General features: G+C 37.9%; 1 protein-coding gene across 2 annotated transcripts in view; it reads right to left on the bottom strand.

The window, feature by feature from the left end:
• CTDP1 (CTD phosphatase subunit 1) overlaps window positions 1–22,020 on the bottom strand; it is a 92,787-nt gene that overhangs the window by 65,604 nt on the left and 5,163 nt on the right. The window contains exons 2-6 of one of the 2 annotated variants that reach the window (XM_051611127.1): window positions 14,141–14,224; window positions 11,674–11,767; window positions 10,116–10,244; window positions 8,697–8,847; window positions 1,314–1,404 (exon numbers count right to left, since the gene is read on the bottom strand). In XM_051611127.1, coding sequence (XP_051467087.1) covers window positions 1,314–1,404; window positions 8,697–8,847; window positions 10,116–10,244; window positions 11,674–11,767; window positions 14,141–14,224 — 549 coding nt within the window. The remainder of the gene's footprint in view (window positions 1–1,313; window positions 1,405–8,696; window positions 8,848–10,115; window positions 10,245–11,673; window positions 11,768–14,140; window positions 14,225–22,020) is intronic. The other variant, XM_051611130.1, reaches the window with a different exon arrangement.

Raw genomic sequence — 22,020 nt, forward strand, 5'->3', positions numbered from 1 at the left:
GTATTTCTGCTTGGGATTGCCTGGACATAGGTGCAGGACCTTGCACCTGGACTTACCGAATTTTATGAGTTTGGCATGGGCCTACCTCTCATGTCAATCAAGGTCCTTCAGGATGGCCTTAAGTGTTATAAACACTTACATAAACAAGTGTCTAAAACACAGTACGAGAAGAACAAAGCTTCTCATTTGCTTTAGTCTGATAATTTTTAATTTAGCTTTATGAAATACTAAACATACCCGTCTTTTAGAAAAAATCTTGGCTTTATACTCTCGAAAAAGATCAGAATCTGAATTTAGACTAGAACATGAATCTAGGCTCTAGATTACCTAATGTCAAGAAACACTGCAGAACAGAAGTTGCTACATGTATAGTACATTTGAAAACCAGAATACTAGACATTCAAATATGAAATAACCTCAAACTGAGAATTTTGGTTTAATTAAAAACCCACAATATATAAGTCATTATACAAGATCACAAACCATAAAGTAGAAAATATAGAATTGTTATGGTTGGAAGGCACCTTAAAGATCATCAAGTTCCAACCCCTCTGTCATAAGCAGGGACCCTTACCACTAGACCAGGTTGCACAAACCTCATCTAACCTGGCCTTATAAACCTCCAGGGATGGGGCATCAACAACAAGGTGCAGAACCTTGTACTTGGCCGTGTTGAACTTCATGAGGTTGGCACAGGCCCACCCCTCCAGCCTGTCAGGGTCCCTCTGGATGGCATCCCTTCCTTCTAGAGTGTCAACCACATCACACAGCTTGGTATTGGCAGCAAACTTGCTGAGGATACACTCAATCCCACTGTCCATATCTCCAATAAAGATGTTAAACAGCACTGGATCCAGTACTGACTGATCCCTGAGGAACACCACTCATCACTTGCCTCCACTTGGACACCTGGCCCTGGACCACAACTCTATGGGTGCAGCCATCCAAGCCAATTACTTAGCCACCAAGTAGTCCATTTGTCTAATCCATGCCTTGTCAGTTTGGAGACCAGGAGGTCATGTGGGACAGTGGCAAATGCCTTGCACTTGGTTAAGTTATAAGATTTAAAAGTATAAGTAAAAACATGATGCTATTGCTTCACATTCACACTGTTCTAGGTCCACAGAGCCCATTACACAGATGAAATGCTGCAATACGCAGCTTCTCAGTTTTACTGAGATGTTGTTGATATTGAAGAGGCAAATAAGGATGGACTATAAACATGTGAAGTACAGAGGGAGAATTTTTATTCTATTTAACACAGTGTCTCTTTGTTGTTAATTTTTCTTAATGCATAAGACCCATATACATACCTAAGATTACCAGTTTTAGAAAATGGATCAATACATTCATCTCTTGACAATATCCGATGGGAAAAAAGCTTCTTTTCAGGGTCCAAAAATCCTTTTGAAAGAAGAAATTTAAAAGTTAATGTTTAAGATGTTTGCTCCTTGTTTACGTTCGACATAAATCTGTGCAATAGCAGTTTAACTAGGAGACAATTTCAAGGTATGAGATGCTGTATAGGGAAAAGGGTAAAACATAGTGAATGAAGTATTTATAACTAATGCAGTAGAATTAATTTTAAAAACCCCATCTTGTTTTCTTTCAACATAGCAACAAAATGGAAATTTATATAACCAAGTTTGTATCAGCCAAATCAATCAGGCTGAAAGAGATACAGCAGGGGATAGATACATATGATTTTTGCAACTTAGATTTACCTTTCTACAGGTAGCTCTTTAAAGCTAAATGCCCTCCTTAGCTCATTATGCCTAGGGACTGCAGAGAAGTCTCACAAGAGTTGGCCATGTGCTGCAATACTTAAGCACAACGGGTAAGTGAAGGGACAGTTTTAGCCAGAGCTCTTGCATTTGTAGGTTTTAAGTTGTACCTCTAAGAAATAATGTAATACATTTACATACCATGGAATATATACTGGGATTCCTAGAAATATTTAGGCCCAGTTGTAGGAACTTTTCTGACTGTAGTACTTCAAGGAAAAAAAAAAAAAAAAAGGCAAACCAAAAACAAAACAGGAGAAGCTGTGCTAACTGATCTTAAAGCAAGATAAAATGCCATTATTTAGGAAAATGGTGAGTTGGGTGTACAAACAAACATGCACATGCTTCTGAACCTAGCCTGTAATAATGAAGTTCATCTTAATGAACAGATCACAGCCACGTAATCACTTAGAAACTGCCATTTTACATGCTAATCTGAATTTTGCATTTTACTGAATTTGCACTGAAGTTAGTATCAACTTCTCATTCTTCTGAATAATACAAGGCAGTCAATACTTATTTAGATCATTTTTTTCAAAGTTTTAAATAATTTTATTTTAAATAGTGGCCATCTTATAGCCAGAAAGAGAGTTCAAGATGACTACAAACTCTAATGACCAACTTTAACTTTCTTTCAAGGAGCTCTGAGATTTGCATGGAACACACATTCAACTTCTTAAAGAAGTCCAGCTCCCAGAAGCATGTTAAGTTGGCTCTTGAAAAACAGAGGGTAGAAATAAATTTAAAAAAAAAAGAAAAATCAGGAAAAATTAGTCATCACTTCTAAAAAGTTCATCCTGTACATATTTGAAGTGTAATTGGAATAACTTAAAACCCATAAAAGCAAGAAAATTCCGAGTTAAGGACACAGGTTCAACCTTAACTCACCCGACTATGTTTAAGAATTGCTGCAAACTCGCAGAATCATCCCCTGTAGTGAGACCCTTGCAGTACCTAGGCATAATGAATTGTGAGAATTAGCTACAAAGATTTATTGCTGTACACACAGATATTCTGACAAACTACATAAGCTGTCATACCAGTAGCTGTTCTACCCAACCAAATTATCTTCTACTAATTCTGTTAATTATCTGAATACAGAGGAACTCTCTACACGAAACTGGACAGGAGTGCTGATTAAATGGCAAAACCACAATGAGATGTTCACTTACAGTACTGTTTAGCTAAATTAAGAAAAGGGAAGTTGAACTAAGAAAGCCCCAAACCAGAAATCCTAGCTACTAGGGATGAAGGATGAGGTAGTATTCTGGAGCTTTTCTATAATGGTTTGGTAAAGACTTATTCATTTTAATACTTTTGTCCCCTTGGTAATCCACTGAAAATGTAGCTCACCAGAGATGCATCGGCACAGATAAAAGCCCATCTTAAGAGAGTTGGGTCTTGCAAACCTAAGCTACTTGAACAGCAATACAGGAAACAGCACTGGTCTTTTGAAGAAGTTCTTTACATGTCTTAAACTGGTTTCTTTTGGATGTTGCCTAGCCAATGGAATCAATATAAGACATAATCCTGATGTTTTTACAATTCAGGGAAATGGCAGATAACACTTAATTTATCATACATGATATGTTTTCTTCAATAATATGTTAATATTGTCTTTAGATATTTGAAGAGACTAACTTGGTTATTCACTAATTTAGTAATTCTACTCAGTGCAAGAAGAAACATGACTCCCATGTCAGTTGAAACTAATTTTAAATTGGTTTATGATTGCAAGTAGAACATAAATCTGAATAAAAACTTTACAGTAAAAATAAGTAGATCGAGATATGCTCTGCAAGATAGTTTAAAATTAAGAAAAGGCTAAGATTTTACTTTATTAAAAAAACATAATTATTCTACTACTTCCAGTAACAAAAAACACCTGAGAGACCCCAATTATGAAAAACTTTACTACCTTTCAAAATGAAAATCTTTTCACAAACTACATATTGACAGTTTTAGAATTTTATGACAGTACACAGTTTGGTTATTAACCTTTAATAAGGAAGATGCAGGTCTCAAACAGATTATACCTTCCAAAATATTGGTGGCTTTTTCTTTAAGAAAAGTCAATACAGACCACCAAAAAAAAATTAATCTGTTCAGATGTCATTTTTCTGTGGAGGCATTTTGTTACAAGTTTCTATAACTTTGGTGCGATTAAAAGGTCTATGTGTAAACTCATCGAGTACACAGAAACAGCAAAAGTGTTCCTGAAAAGTACTCTTAAATTTGTTTCATTTATTTATTCCTGTCCATTTCCTACCACCTTATCCTGAAAAATTATTATGCTCACAGTTTGCTGCCTTAGTGTTCATATAATTTTTTTATTATTATTAATGGAGAAGTATCAGTATGCACAAATCATTCCAGAAGGATAAATGCTGATTAACTTCTCATTTTGTAAGCATAAAATCATAGAATGTATGGGGTTGAAAAGGACCTTTAAAGGTCATCTAGTGCAGCCCCCCCTGAAGTGTGCAGGGACCTTTTTGACTAAATGGGGTTGCTCAGAGCCTCATCAAGCCTGACCTTGAATGTTTCCAGGGATGGGGCCTCCACCACCCCTCTGGGCAACATGTTCCAGTGCTTCACCACCCTCATGGTAAAGAACTTCTTCCTATCATCTAATCTGAATCTACCTGGCTCTAGTTTAAGACCATTGCTCCTTGTCCTGCTGCTACACACACTTGTAAACAGTCCCTCCCCAGCTTTCCTGTAGGCCCTTTCAGGTACTGGAAGGCAGCTGAAGGTTGCCCCAGAAACTTTTCCTCTCTAGGCTTAACAATCCCAGCTCTCTCAGCCTGTCGTCGTTGCAGAGGTGCTACAGCCCTCTGATCATTTTTGTGGCTCCACACTGGACTTGCTCCAGGAGCTCCACATCCTTCTTGTGTTGGTGGCTCCAGAACCGGACACAGTACTCCAGGTGGGGTCTTCCAAGAGTATAGTAGAGGGGAAGAATCACCTCCCTTGACCTGCTGGCCACTCTTCTTTTGATGCAGCCCAGGATGCAGCTGGCCCTCTGGGCTGCAAGTGCACATTGTTTGCTCGTGTCCAACTTTTCTCCCACTAGTAGCCCCGAGTCCCTTTCTGCAAGGCTGCTCTCTATCACATCATCACCCAGCCTGTATTGAAAGCGACAGCTGCCCCTGCTCAGGTGCAGGACCTGCTGCACTTAGCCTTGTTGAACCTCACGGGGTTCACACTTCTCTACCTTGTCCAGGTCCCTTTGGATAACATCCTGTGCCTCTGGTATGTCAGCCACAGCAGTCAGCTTGGTGTCATCTGCAAACCTGCTGAGGGTGTCCTCAGTCCCACTGTCTATATTGTTGATGTAGATATTAAATATCACTGGTCCCAGTATGAACCCGACAGCCACCACTTGTCACTCTTCTTCATCTAGAGATCAAGTCATCGACCATCACCCTCTACATGTGACCATCCAGCCTATTCTTTATCCACCAAACAGTCCACCCATCAAATCCATATCTTTCCAACTTAGAGAGAAAGATGCTGGGGGGGGGGGCTGTGTAAAAGGCCGTGCAGAAGTCCAGATAGATGACATGCACTGCTTTTCCCTTGTCTGTTGATGCAGCCACTCCATTGTAGAAAGCCACTAGGTTGGTTAGGCAGGACTTGCCCTAGTAAAGCCATGCTGGCTGTCAAATCACCTTCCTGTACTCCATGTAACTTGTCATAACTTCTAGGAGGATCTGTTCTGTAATCTTCCCAGGCACAGAGGTGAGGCTGACAGGTCAGCAGTTCCAGAGATCCTCCTTTCTACCGTTTTTAAAAATGGGTGCAATGTTTCCCTTGTTCCAGTCACCAGGGACTTCAACTCAATGCCATGACTTCTCAGAGAGTGGCTTTTGTACTTTTGTAGAAGGCAGAATTACTGAAGACAAAGACTTGCTGTTTCAAATTAAAACTAAGCTTCCATTTGTTCTCATAAATGAGACAAAGTGCAAAGTACAACTCTACGTGGTTTCTTTAACAAACTGAAGAACCTATCATTATCCTTTGACTGGCATATTAGGAAGGAATATTTAGTTGACTTACCTAGCAGAGACTACTCATACCCAGCTGTTTCCAGTATCTCACACTCTTTACACATACAGTCATATCAAGCTGTGTAACATGATCTTATATAGACTCTTTTAGAAAAGTAACATGTAAACAAGACTCATAACATTAAAAATAATAAATCACAAGATGCAGTGTTCAAAAGTAACTAACTCATATTAGGGAACTCTCAAATCTGAGAAGCAGATAGACTTAAATAGCAATTCCTAGTAGAAGTGATAGAATAGTAGGATCCAACATGAATTAGAAGTCTTTTAAAAATAAAACTTAATTTCTGAAGAATCAGGTCACCTTCAGTATTAAATATGCCAAAATTCTCTTATGCAGAGTAGGAAAAAAAAATTAAGTAATAATTGGTCAAAGTAATTACCTAGGAGAGAAGTAGTATAGGAAGCTCTGGATTTAAAAACACAAAACTCACCTTCATAAACATACTAAAAGATACCACTTTGTAAATGCGTCAAACTAAGAAAGGGCTTAGGATAAATTACTTCAGTGGACATAAACAGTGTTTGCATGTATCAGTTAATCCTACTCCTGATAGGAGTCAGGTGGGATAAAAGAATAGGACTAACAAAATGTCATCTGTTTGCAACCAGGACATGGAAGCAGCATGTCAGATTTCACAAAGAAATATGGAGGAACCAAGAAAAAAAAAATAAACACAACTTTTTCTTATAAAAAAGATTTCTGGTTTTTATTACGTGTCCTTCCTTTATGTAACATAGGAATAATGGTAAAATATCAAACTGAGCCTTTTGTGAGGAATAATTTAATCAATACTGCCACCAAGTGTTCTCTGTATGTATTAGCTGTATATTTCTCTTAGTGCACTGTGGTTGCATAGGTGAGTATGTGGACGGACCAAAGGCTGTATCAACTGTTTCTCTGTACCAAAATATTTAAGCTGAAACTATCATCCTCCCTGTACAAGTAATCCCCTTGTAGTTTGAATGCTGTGATGAGCTTAAACAGCTTCAGGCAAAAATCCAGAAGTCTGGATGTCAGGAAGCTCAGATACCCTAATTCGCCTGTTTGGTAGCTATTTCATTATGAAATAGATGGATCAGCTCAAGTATTATGCCCATAAAGAGGCTTGTCACATTTTAAGTATCAGTCTGTGCCAGGATGGGGACTGCAGGGTAATCAAAATTTTACCTCAGAGATTAAAATGAGCAAACCAAATCACACATTGAGAGATCAATCATTGGGAAGGCACTTAAGACATCATGAGTTAACTACCACAGCAACTCCTTCTTCTCCCTGTCTCTGAAGCTACATCTTCAGACTTTATTTGGTATACATCTTCTGATCTTCGGCCACATGCAGAATTTGGCATATAGATTCATATCTATATGAAGGAGGAAGACTGCCCACCCACTTTGTTACCAGCAGCTATTTAGATCTAGACCCTTTTGCTACACAAGAAATAATCACCCTTAAAGAAGGACAGCAGGGTACAAAGGTGTTAATGCATTAACAGTACACAATGTATAATCCAACAGATAGACTGAAAAAGCTTTAGAAAGATTCTTCAAACTACTCAGCCAATAGAGTAATGTAGAAACATTCACTTGGATGGGCAGAACACGACATGTGTCTCCTGAACTTTCTTTCAAGAAGAATTAGTTGGAAACCACAAATAGGTGCTGTTTTCTGATTACAGAAGACTCTTATTTATCATTACAAGCATATTCTTTGTCTTATTTAATGTGCATAAAGAATTTCTCTAATTAGACAATTCTTCCCTAAGTCTCTGTGATTCTTCATTAACTGCTTAGAGCTAACTAGGATTTTTAGCTATCCTAGTTATTAACTGTTTAACTATTAACTATTTTGGAATCTTCCTTTCTTACCAGGAAGTGGGAACTCTGGGATAGCATTGCTGGAGGTACTCAAGGCAACATTACACAAAAAAGCAGATGTGAAAGACAACTTGTAAAAAAAGAAAAGCAAGGACACGTGGAATGGCCGCGAGGACAGTTTGACAATCAGAGTCATAACCTAAAACACTGTTAATTATATTGTCGTACCTTAACATACTTAATAAAGTCTGAGGTGAAAATGCTATTCTGTCAAGGAAGACTCAAGATGAGGTGAAAAACAATTTTACAGTTTAAACATATGGTCACACTCCTAACAAGAATTTGACCCATTTGCTTGCATAACAGGGTAGGTTTATTTTATGCTTGTTGGAAAAAAACAGAAACCTTCAAGCCAGTGACCCACACCACAGACTACTATTGTTATAATTTAAATGGAATTTTTCAGTTAGAAGAAGAAAATATTTCAAAGTTTTTGAGAAGCAAAATACTGTTAAATCTGTGTTCTTCCTCTAAGAAGTGCATCTCAGCTCCAGAACACAAACAGAACTGCTGTAAATGGATTTATAGCAGACTAGCTTCCTTTGGTGAAAAGAAACAGCAGGGGGTAGGTTCCTCACAGGAGGAGATAATTTCATGTTGTTCATTTTTATGGATTCTAAGCCAAGAAATGTTGAAGATAGTTTTTAGAGCCCATCAGCATAATTTCTTACTTCATTCAACAGGAAGGCATTAGAGCTCATGCCTCAGTCTGATTCCCTAATCATGAAGGAAGCAAAAAAGCACTTCTGATGTGGAAAAAAAAGGATTCTTTCTAAAATTACAGACCATACAGGCACTGCCTTGTAAACAACCCAGGAATTCTGCTTACAGGACTATTTAGGAAATGTGGTTTTGCACAAGACAAAGAAAAAATGCTTGAAAACCACCGCTGAAAGAAAACTAGTTATGTGAGTATGGAGGCCGATTACATAAATATTATTAAATGTAAAATACTACTCACCTGCAATTGTATGTGCATACAGCCTGCTGCCAAAAGTAAAAACATGCAATTCATACAGCTTGGCAATTTTTTCCAGGAATTCCTTACAATGAGGACGCAAACGAGTATGCAACATAGGCTCACCTCGACCTAGTTGGAAATGAAATATTCCCTAGAAGAAAAAGCATGTTTCATATTATCAAAATACCAAACAAAAATACCAGCATGCCACAAGTGCCATCTTCCATCACTACTTTTATTCAGTCTGACTAGGTTAAAACAAGCTTTGGTCACAAAGGTTATGTGGATGAATAAAATTCAAAGCACAATTTTGCTCTGTGCCAGGCAGTTTAGCACTAAATTGTTCAAATGCAGGAAGGAAGCTGTACTGTTGAAAAGCTTATGAATAGGGTAACTTTCATTCAAAATTTTACTCGTAGCAAACGAGTATGAAAAAAGCAACTTGAGAAATCTCTTTAAAAGTTCAGGTTCTCCAATCAGTACTACTCAGTGAGCTTCAGTCAGATTAGTTTTAGACTTTTTTGGATGAAAAAATATTATGTCCACGAAAACATACCATCAGATAGCAAACCATGAAGAAAGCTTGCAGATAAAGATCCCAGTCAAAAATGTCAAAATATTTTTTAAATGTTTTTCTTCAAATCATGAGCTTACCCAGATGAAGACCTAGCCTTTCAAATACACCAGGTTTTTTAACCCTCACACTGAATCTTTGCTATTTCCTTTCCTCTCAATTGTACAGCTTGTTTTTCTCCTAGCAGGTGTGAACACATGTTGAATGTACTGGACATGAGAGAATGGCAAGAGGAGCAATCACAGTTTGCCATACTCCTGTACAAGTAACTGTAGACACATTCCCCTGTACTTCTTCTTTTAAAGTTTCCAAACTGGAAATATTACAAGCTAATACCCCTTCCAGTTCAATGTCAATTGTTTAATGAAAAAATTTAACTGCAACACCCAAACTACACCCCAAAAAAACAAAATTAATTTTAAATAAATAATCATTAAGACATATTCATGGAGTGATAGACATTGTAAAACTTAGGGACTTGATCAGTCCCCCTAACAGGGACTTTGAACAGTAATTCACTATTTCTGTCTCAGACTTGGAGGGGAAAAAAGCCACATTACTGAGTACTCAGTTTGTGAATTGTAGAGGAAGGAATGCAGAGATTAAAAATAGCTGCCTGAAACTTCTCACTCAAGAGTGACTGGAATAGAAAAGTGCAGGAAAGTGTAAATGGAAGAAAAAAAACCCATCATTTTTAATGCAGAGAAAAAAATTACTATGTTTCTGCTATTCTTCAACTGTAATTTTACCTAACCACAGAACAGTTTCTAAAGAATCATCATTTAAATATTATGAGACATATGCCTGCTGTTACTTTGACTTCAAAGTTAACACCAAATACTTACCTTATTAGACATTTGCTGGCAGTGCTGTTCTGTAGTATGGATCAATGTCTGGTCCAAATCTACCATGAGTACCAGTTTTCGATTTCGATGTAGTCGCTGTTGATCTTCTCTTCCTAGTTGCTCAGCTTGCTGTAACAATATATTCACAACTAAAATTAGCTTAGAAGAAATAAATAAGGTTTACTGCCTTTTCTGTATTGTAAGCTTGAGAAGTTCCGCTACAAACCAGCTGCATAAGAAATAACGCTTCAACATATCTGTAGTGATGACAGCTTTGTCAGCAATTTTTATGCAGAAAAAACAACTCCCAAAGTCTACTCTTAGATCTTTGTGATACTGGTAACTGTTAAAATTGACAAAATCAACACAACAACTTTTAAATTTAATAAATACGTCTCCACCAAATTAATGCAAGGCCAAGAGTCTCGAGAAGAAATAGCAGTAGCTTTGGGGTACACAAAGGACAGGTCTGAAAACTTCGATTGCTACATTCAACAATTTTGTATCAATTAGGTACACTGTGGCTGACAACACCAAGCTGAGTACTAAAATGAAGCTGCTAATGACAGAAATGCTTTTAATTGTCAGTATGAGCTTAAAGAATATATGCCTTTAAGCATAAGTAGTTAGATTATGTAGTTCTGTGTAGGCACTTATATCAGACAGCATACTCCCATAAATCTGAAGTTTACTCCTATTCATATTTCCAAATTTTCACCATATTAAGCCCTGCATTGACTTTAACTACTTCTGATAGCAAGCTGCAGTGTTACCCACTGGATGGCTAAACTTAAAAGCGAAGTTAAGTGGAGCTTTATGAAAAAGCAGGAGCTAAGTGCATACTGTGCTTTGAAACGCTCTTCTACGATGGGGATGTTTTCAGCTGCTTTTATCTTCACATTTTTTCTCATTGGTGTTCTTTGAAGAATTAAAAAACAAAAAAAAGGAAAGAAGATCAAGCAGCAATATGAAAAGGTAAAAAAGATCAAGTTGGTAAGGAAGATAAGTAAGATGTTTATCTTCAAAATAAACACACTTTCTCCTCTAAAGAAACTGAGGGATGAACAAGCATATTTTGATAACTCAGCTGAATGGAATCTTTGAAAAATAATGAAATAAATTTAACTTCAGCTAAGATGCAAACAAACTAGCTGTACTATATCTACTAGGATCAATTCCAAGGCGAAGGGTAAAGCCAGGTTTTGAAGACATTGCAAGCTTTGAACACATTTCAGCTAGCAGAACCTGAATTTCCACAAACTGCTCATTCTGAGAGACAACAACATTAAAGTAATAGATTTTCACACTGCTGTCACAGAAATGCCATCTCTTCAGTGCACAGCTCTAAAAAACTCGACTATAAATCCTGAGAAAAATCAATCTGCATTAGGGTAAACACACAAAAACCCTAGGCTATTGATGTTCAATACCACATTCCTCTTCAAACCAAACTTTCTGTATGAAGTAAATACAACACTGAAGAAACTCCTATACTTAAGTTTCTCAACTGTGGAGCTAGAGTGAAAGGTATGAATAAAGCAAGCATGATGGCCCTTACCTCAGAGCTGACTTTCAGTTCTGGGACACTGTGAACCATAGACACAGTTGCTGTGGATAATGGCAAATGCTGCTTTCCATTCTTGCTTCGTATCCTAATCATGGAGGAAAAAGAAGCATTATATAGAGAGTAATAGTTTACAGGAAAGTTGAACACACTAAAATCTGTAGTATCAAACTACTCACCATCAAAAATTCTTATTAAAAAGAGCTATTTTGATTAATAACACTCTTTCAAATACTGGCTGACGCAAATTTCTGAACAAAATGGATAAAGAGATGAAAGCAGTGCATCATAAAAAAAAGTTACAGTGCTGTGTTGAGGCAGAAACAATCAGACAGATACACCTTTACAGTAGCATAGTGTTTGGAAGCACTGACACCCAGAAACAAAGACACAGTTTAATTTGGTCCAAAGTTTACATGCACATTTTAGTTAGCATCTTACACCCTTAGCTTCAGAGTTCAGAACTGGTGTTTTAAATGAGCTTTTAAAAAAGAAACTGTTTTCAGACCATTTGTTGAATGAGCATAAGAACTGTTTAACAGAAAGGATGCACCACTGACTAACACTCAACCAGCTGGCAGTGAATTGGCTGTACTTGCACTGATGCTTTTCAATTGTAGGCTCATCAGACCTAACACATTCTTCCAGAAGTATAAGCCATCCTGTATAAAACTGAACTCACTGCATACCCTGAATTCATATGTATTTTTAATTAAAGAATAGCAGTGTAACAATATTTACATTTGACTGTATTCAAAACCTCAAATCAAGTATTCATTCAGGACAGAAAAAAATCCTATTGTTATCCTAACTTTTTGTCAGGCTTTTTGTTTTGTCAAATACTTGTTTAGAAAATTTTAACTGTCAACTTTTAATTTCAAGTTATATCCAACCATTAACAGGGCTACACAGTGCATAACATTTTGAATACTCAGTCCACTTTAGCTGTGAATAAAAATGAAAAATAGAAGTATTTCCTTCCAAATGAAATGAGCATGCAAAACTCATTTCTAAAATTCAAGCTACTGTACAGTCATTCTGGAAAACAGCTCTTGAATAAGTTATTTGACATGCGTAAGAAACATGCTCTTTACCAACTGTAATAGTAATGAGACAGAGCAAAAGAAAAATAAAATCATCTTTCAAAATTGCTTTCTTTTTGGCCAAAGACTTAAATTCCTTTAGTTCCATGGCAGAATATTTCACCAAAAAAAAATGAAAACTGTTCTGAAGCCTGAAGTTGAAAGCACTGGAGACAAGCTAGCTTCCATTCAGCCATACTACAAATGAAGGAAGGTCACATGAGTGAGAATGATATTACCTCATAGCTATTTACACCTTCAAAATGAAAACACTCAGGTTTGAGTCAAAGTTGACATACCTTAAAACTCTGAACATAAAGAGCAAAGTATGATACACTGCTAAGAGAATTTACGTCTCCATGCATGCATGCTCTTCACATTTTCTGCCTAAGGTTGTAAGTTATCCTACATTTAACATCACAGAAAGAGAGTGTGCAGTTATGTAGCCATAAATTTGTAACACAAACTGTAACTCAAGTAGACACAGGGCATTTCATTCACATATGCTCCTAGTTATGAATCCCTGTAATGGTCAAAAGGAAGTAAAAGTTCTAAACAATTTATCTGTTACTATCGTGACACAGAAGGAGGAAGAGGGCACATATCTAATAGGGTGCCTTGTGTAAATAACAAAAGTAAATTAAGACTGGTGGGGTCTCATGAGAGCAGAGTAGAGGGTAAGAATCACCTCTCTTGGCCTGCTGGCCACACTGCCTTTGATGCAGCCCCAGGACACTGTTTGGTTTCTGGGCTACAAGCACACATTGCAAACTCATGTTGAGCTTCTCATCAACCAACACCCCCAAGTCCTTCTCCTCAGGGCTGCCCCCAGTCTGTTATCTGCCCAGCCTGTATTTGGGCTTAGGATTGCCCCAACCCAGGCCCAGGACCTTGCACTTGGCTAATTGTATTTTTTCCTATTTCCTCTCCATGTGTTGGTTTTCTCCACAAGGAAAACCAATTCCTGCCTACAAGCAGCAATTTTTCAGTAAAGAAATATACTTTACTAAATCACTCTTAATAATGTGATCAAGAATTAATATGTTCAAGCCACTCAACTTTAAGCAACAATTTACTGAGCTAATCTCAATAGATTTTTTTTAAAAAGAATACCAAATGTGAAAAAGTGCTCTATGCTGAAATGTATCTTTTAGAGGAAGCTCTCTCTCAGCCTCCCTTATAGGAGCAGAGGAGATCTTTTTATGTTAGGGCATATGAATACTGTTCTCTTCCCTATTAGTATCTACAACTTTACAGTTACAGGTATGATTCACACTACCAAGACTCAGAATGGAGAAGCAAACAAGTAAATGAGAGAAGAGTCTGGATCCCTAATCACAAGCAAGGAGAAGTCTGCAAAAAGAGCCAAGAATACTTACTGAGTCAAGTCCTGGCCACATTCTGCACACAGGCCTTTCATAACAACAGGATGGCTGCATCCTTCCAGTCTCACCAACACACCCCTGAAAAACATGCACTAATTCCATTTATTTCAAGCAGATTTCAGACACAAAGACTGCAGATTGTCTGAGTTCAAAGAATAATTTCTGGTTATAATTTGAGTGGCAGCCCTCTAAGATACATGCTTTTGCCCTAATGGGAAAAAGACACCAATTAAGTATTTCAATTATTCCAATTTCATACCTTCAAAAGTCACCAAAACATGTATTAATACCAGTTTCTAACCTTAGTTTAGCAAAGAAGTTCAGAGTATTAGCAAAACAAACATTGTTTATTCAGAAATAATTTACATTCAATTAGACAGAACGCTCCATTAATATGCCACTAAGCTATACAGCAATGAAAATCAATACAGAAACTTTGGGTTTAAATTGATTTCATCCTAGTTTTTTGTTTGTTTGTTGTGTTTCTTTGTATCATGGTCAAAACATACATTGCTTCAGTCTTCTGACAAAAATATTTAAATTTTTTATCCTTAAGCCTTGGATTGCCACATTTAAAAATAAAGACATGAAAAAGAATATTTTATTCTTTCTTCCAAACAATGGCTAAAACAAAACAAACAAAAAAAAAGAGCTTGAAGAGCAAAGGAGAGTGACATCTACTCTTCCAAACTGTTTAGAAGACAAAGTCTGCTCTTCAGGTGAATGATGCAACAGAAGTATGCCTTTGTTCAAATTCCATTCTCAAAATTCTGAGTCTTGAGAATACCATAATTTATTCCCTCTCAATTACTGAAACAATCATTAAAAGAGACTTCTACCATTTTCTTCAATACAGTTGAAGGAGTTGATCTTTCAGACAAAGCTTTTCCTTTCAAGCTCTAGTAAGTATAGTCCAGCTATTACCAAATTTCTTCAACTCTTGTGACCATGAACTGCAGTATCTCTAACATTTTAGAAAAATAAAAAGCCAAGCAGCTATTAAAAAAACCTAAGCCCTTTCATAAGTTAGTTGTAGTGTTTTACCTTTGGCTTTAAGCCTGCATTACAATAAGCAGACAGCACCAGGAACAAAACTGTTCGGATGCTCAAATCTCTCATTCCTGTGTATGAGTATTAAACATTTGGGAATTCCAAAAGGAAATCCACTTTCCAAATAACACCTGCAACTGCTTACTTCCAGCATGTCACATGTTTTTCTCAGAGTGAAAACTATATTCAGGTCAACTTTATTTAAAGAAAAATCTTCACAAGCCATCATACCATCAGTACTCCTGTTATAAAAAGTTCCCTTCTCACTGGCAGTCATCACCTGCTTGGAAATTACAGGTCTTCTTCCTGTGTAAGCAACTTGTCCTGGTTTAAGCCAGGATGAAGCATATTTGCATATGATTGTACATATTTTCTTTCATGCTTAGTATTTAAAGCTGTCTGGTTTAGTTTTCAAACTGAGAAGTCTCTCTCCTTCATTCTCTCTCCCCTTCCCTACCCGGGTGGGAGGGGGGAGAGGATAGAGAACACTGTTGTTGCTGATTCAATTGCCAATCCTGAGTCAAACCATGACAGCATTTTGGATTTCCTTTTGTAAATACAGTCTATATTTAACAGAACACAAAGAATAACTAGTCATTATTGGTTTTGTACAAGAACTCTGCAAGAGACAAGCTATTTTTCTGGCCCATTTGCTATTGGCAATTCACTGTTTACTTAGCTCCCCTCTCATGCCCTATGTCTCTATGACTTCATTTGACTCTTCTCCTTCTTCCCTCTCCTTTGCTAATATATCTTGTTTTTTACTTTGATTCATCATTAAGTTCCTTCTTTTTAGGCCACCACTTCACCCTAAGGCCCATGTCAGAAATGCTTATCTTCAACCTGTGTTCAGTGTATGAGCCTGAAATTACACAGACACCTAAAAGGCCAATAAACCCCCAAGATATAAGCTACAGAAATGGCCATAAGAGTTAACAATGACTGAGGTTTTTACCTCAATTTAATGGGTTTTCAGTAGCTCAGGAAAAATAAAAGTATTATGATGCCATCTTAGAAGTCAAAATATCTTCAGGCATTCTCTACTTCACATCTGAGGTAATCCCACACTCCAGGAATGCAACAAGAGGGGCTGGTATACTCCTGGGCTGAGGCAAGGCTCAGATTAGGACATTCAAGAGTTTTCCATTCAGGTAAGGAACACATCACTCTATCCTTTTGATTTAAAAAAAGGAGAGATTCTTACAAAAAAATTAAGAGTACCAAATCCATTGATTTTGTTGCTAAACAGCACCTATATAGCCCATCACACACCAAACAGCACTGCTAAATACCAGCTCTACCCCTGCACATTTACATATGACCAAAATACCTACTCTTATTATGCTTGCTAGAGATAAAAAAATATTCAGTACTACACCATGCCATATAATTCTCTGAGATTATGTTTAACCCAAAGGACAGATTAAGAACTCCAGAGCACCAGTAAACTTCTGAGCATGCAACCACGCTGGTCAAGTTTCAAGTACAGCTGTCAGGTTCTTCAGCAGACTTCTCACAGGGGAAAAACCCAAGTAACCTACATACTACTTAACGCTGCAGAAAAGCGGCCTGGCCTCTACTAAGGCTTAAGCAACTTCAAATACTTTACTCATTTCAATTTAGCACATACTTTAATTACTAAAAAAGAATATACTGGGGAAGAACAAGCACAGAACTCCAGTAAAATTATTTTGGCAACTTTCAGAACTGGAAACACTTCTTTTACCGGATTTTTTAAAATTTAATGGCCAAGATCCATGGTAATTATCAAACAAGAGTGAGCTGAACCAAAGTGTGCATGTCTATATTTAAATGGCTGCATATGCCTAATCAGGCTTCAGCTTTCTGCTCATTCTCTTCTCTGGGTCATGAGTGACATCTGCTTAAAGAATAAGAGCCACTCTCATTCCTGGAGAGAAAAATAAATCCCCTCCTCCACCACATCTGAAGAATTACAACACATGCTACTGCTGGCAGCATTAACAGCATCTTCCTGTCTCTCCCCAGACTTCTCCAGGACTCACTTGGTGGCAAGCAGAGCTCCTTGAGTACTTCAAGAATAACATTCCAAGGAAAGCTGCCACAGAGGATGCAAAAACCTTCAGTTTTACAAACTGTCACAACTCTGCAAGTGAGCCAGGCACTGGGGAAGAACCACTGGGCTGTGAATGGCACACGTGTGGAGAGGACAAACCATTCTAATACCCACCCTGACAGCCAAAAGACTGCAAGAGGAAAGCAAAATGCTCATATGGTTTCTTTTAAGTAACAAACTACAATGGAATTTAAGTGAAACTTGAGCAAGTAAACAAGGAAACCCACTCTGTGATCCCACTCACATTATTTCCAGATGAGCCTGAAAATAAGAGTGACACTAAGTTTACCATGATAGCAAATTTTTATTTTTGTTGCAATGATCATGGATAGGGACACTTCCTAATTGCCTTAAGATGCAGATGACCATAAACCCATCACTGTTTTCCCAATACTTAGATATTTTGCCTGATTCTAAAATAAGTAATTTTATGAAATTAAAAACAAGCATTTTGCTTTTATCAACAGAGGAAGTCAACACCTTTGGTAATTCTAAGGCCTGGTCACTAGTGCTGATTCCCAATGTAAGAACTTTCTATCAAGTGCAACCAAGGCTATAGTTCCTGGTAGGTTAATTACAGCAGAAAAGCTTGCATATAAAGCTCTTACATCTATGCTAGAATTTCCAACCTTTAAGATTATCAAGTCCAACCATCAACCTAACTCTACCAAGTCCACTGCTTAACCATGTCCCTAAGCACCACATCTACATGTCTTTTAAATACGTCCAGGGATGGTGACTCTACTGCTTCCCTGGGCAGCCTGTTCCAGTGTTTGACAATGCTTTCTGTGAAGAAATTTTTCCTAATATCCATCCTAAACCTCCCCTGGTACAACTTAAGGCTGTTTCCTCTCATCCTATCATTTGTCACTTGTGAGAAGAGACTGGCACTTGCCTCTCTACAACCTCAAGTAGTTGTAGGGAGCAATAAGGTCTCAATTCAAGACTCCTTTTCTCCACATTAAATAGCCCCAGCTCCCTCAGGTGCTCCTTAAAAGTCTTATCCTTAAGACCCTTCACCAGCTTCACTGCTTTTCTCTGTACCCACTCCAGCACCCAAAACTGAACACAGTACATAAGGTGTGGGCTCACCAGTGCCGAGTACAGGGGGACAATCACCTCTCTAGACCTGTTGGCCACACTGCTTCTGATACAAGCCAGAATGCCACTGGCGTTCTTGGCCACCTGGGCACACTGCTGGCTTATATTCAGCCAGCAGTGAATCAATACCCCAAGGTCTCTTTCTGCTGAACAGCTTTCCAGCTACTCATCCTGAAGCTTGTAGCACTGCTTGGGGCTGTTGTGACTCAAGTGCAGGACTCGACATTTGGCCTTGTTGAAGCACATTTGACTGACCTTGGCCCATCAATCCAACCTGTCCAGGTCCCTCTATAGAGCCTTCCTACCCTAAGGCAGATCAACACTCCCTTCCAACTTAGTATAATCTGCAAACTGACTGAGGGTGCACTCGATCACATCATTCAGATAATTGATAAAGATACTAAACAGGAGTGGCCACAACACTGAGCTCTGGGAAACACCACTTGTGACCAACTGCCAACTGAATTTAACTCCATTCACTCTCTGGGCCTGGCCATCCAGCCAATGTTTGATGCAACAGCATATGCCTATCCATGCATAGGACGGTCAATTCTTCCATGAGAATGCTGTGGGGAACAGTATCAAAGGCTTTACTGAAGCCCAGGTAGATTACATCCAGTCTTTACCTTATCCACCAAGCAGGTCACCTAGTGGTAGAATGTGATGAGGTTCGTTAAAGAGGACCTAGCCTTCATGAACCCATGCTGGCTGGGCCTGAATTACCTGGTTGTTCTCTAAATGCTGTGTTACGCCACTCAAGATTATTTGCTCCATGACCTTCTCTGGCACCAAGGTCAGACTAACAGGCCTGTAGTTCCCTTCCGACCCTTCTTGTAGATGGGCATTGTATTTGCTAACCTCCAGTCTGCTGGGACCATCCTGGTTAACCAGGACTGCTGACAACTCACAAAGAGCGGCTTGGTAAGCACATCTGCCAGCTCCTTCAGTGCTCTAGGGTGTAAACTAGCCCCATAGACCTGTGTATGTGTAGATGGTGCAGCAGGTGATTAACCACTCACTTGTACCTCACCAGTACCTATCAAAAGCCAGGAGTTTGCTGGGTATCATCACACCAGTTTGGGATAAAGACGTAAAATACCACAAGTTGTTACTGTGGTCACTTCATTGTGATCAAGTTGCTGTCCTCACCACATGCCCTTGAGGTTAGCACTAGAAGATGTAAACCCATAGTAAAGCAGCCAAGTGAGACTATGGTGTGCCCCCCTGCCCCATCTCTGGTTCAGCAGCATGTTCAAGAGGGTGTTACTGGCAAATTGTCAAAGGGTAAAAATATCAAATTAACACATCTCAGACCAATTACTATTAACATCAATTACTATTGAATCACCCAACTGACCTAGAACAAGCAGCAGTACATGATCTTTTAGCAATTGTAAGAACAGCATGCCTTACACACCAGCTGAATGCTGCCAAGTTTGAGATATAATTTGTAAACAAACAAATAGGCACTATTCAGTTCTCTAAATGCCTAAACCACTGTCTTATTCTATATTTTTTCTTAGAACATTTGTAGAAAGGCAACTTTTTATTTTTATGTAAAGAATATTAGTGAAATAGCGCAGCAATATCTCATCACTGTTTAAAAAGGACATATTATTAAAAATATGTCTTTTAAAGAGGTAATCTACATGGTAGACTGCAACCTTTTAATCGGTAATGAGCTAAGTAAAAATGCCCTCCTGGAACTAGATGGTTTTGATGAATGATATGTTTTGCAAACCAACCAGTATCAGCCCAGTTGCCCTAAATCTAAGTCATTTCAGTACCACCCAGTGACTAAAGAAAAATTACTTTCCCATTGTACTGGGAAGAGCAGAAAACCTTTAATCTTCGTTTCAAAAATAGTTCTTTGTTTGTTTCTTTTTTTTTTTCTCTCTTTATTCAATAGGACCAATGCTCCAAAAAACATCAGAAGAGATACAGTGTATTCTCACAACTAGCATACATATTTCACTCTGGCTAATTCCTTTCCATCTACAGGTTAGGCTGAGGCCAACAGAAGTAGTTTCTGATGACAGGAAATAATGGTTCATATCCTTTCAGTCAAAAAGCACTTCTTCATTAGAAGTAGGGATATAGATTCTGAAGGAAAACACACAGTCATTTAAGCACTGATGTAACATCCAACGAAACAGGGAAAGAATTTCTCACCCGAGTTTCACAGTAGACATAACATACGGTCTACACCAAAAAAGTTGGAACCTTTCCATCTTCCAAAGTCTTTTGAAGACCAGTACGTTTCTCCTGTTAGTGACAGTACTTGTCCTTGCTCAACACTCCAAGAGTGGGATTTCCAATTCTGTAGGTCTAGGCTTAGCAAAACAAAACCTAGACAAAATGTATAATCAAGCTCCTTGAATTGTAACCTGCAATGCAATACCACCTGTTTTCCAGAAAGTTATTTTATGATCCCATATACTTAAAAGGAAACTCTTGCAAATTCAACTGTCCACAGGAGCCGGAAGACTTTAAATTAACCTTTAATTAACCTTTTTTAACTACATGAAACAGACATTCATAAGAATATTTTCAAAGTGACAACTTGCAATGAATTATCTATTATAACTTGGTCTCTTCTCCAAAGTAACAAGTGATAGGGTTAGAGGAAATGGCCTCAAGTTGTACCAGGAGAGGTTTAGGCTGGATATTAGGAAATATGTATTCACTGAAAAGGTTGTCAAGCATTGAACACGCTGCCCAGGGAAGTAGTTGAGTTGCCATCATTAGAGGTATTTAAAGCGTGTAGATGTGCTTAGGGACACTGTTTAGTGGTGGATCAAGTAGAGTTAGGTTAATGGCTGAACTTGACTTTAAAGGTCTTTCCAACTAAAATTGTTCAGGATTCTCAAAAATAATTGACAATGAGAGGCTGGTAGCTTTTTCCTGAACCTTCAGGCTAAGTCCCAACTGAAAACAGTACTATGTATTTTTGGTAATGCTTAAGAATTTGCAACACCATAATCCTATATTCATTTTTATTTAGCGAGTTCTAATGGTGGGTTATTAAATTACCTCAGGGGAGACTTCCACTGGGTAAGACTGATTTTGACAATCCCATTGGCTAGGATCTCTACTAGGGTATACCTTTAAGTTAACACCAAACATACAGTCATCAAATCAAAAAGCTTCAGGCAGGCATGCAAGTTGTATTCTACAATTTCTCAAAGGAAAAAAAAAATCTTAGGTCAAGATAGAAATATTTATGACAATTTAAAGCAAAAGTTTTGTCTCTCCCTTCCTCAAACTTTGCAGTTCACAAGGCTATCTATTGCATAGCACAAAAATTAAAGGTTTCATTCCAGTCCTCCAGTAATAATTTTCCTTCATACATTTTCTTTTCAGAAGACTTTGTTTATTAAGAAAAAACATGTGGTAGTTTCAGAGAAGAAATAATACGCATGTTTGCCTTTAAAAAGACTGGTTTTCTAAACAAAACTGGTATTAAAGTAAAGCTCAAAAATGCAGTAAAGAAACTAGACAGGAATTAAATTTTAAAATCCATTACAATTTGGGTAAAAGAAAAATTTCTTTTCAGCTCAGACATCTACAAACATATACACCTTTAAAAAAAAAAAAATCAATGAGCCGCTTGTAGATCTACAACAGT

This window comes from Apus apus, chromosome 2 (assembly GCF_020740795.1).
Source record: "Apus apus isolate bApuApu2 chromosome 2, bApuApu2.pri.cur, whole genome shotgun sequence".
NCBI lineage: Eukaryota > Metazoa > Chordata > Aves > Apodiformes > Apodidae > Apus > Apus apus.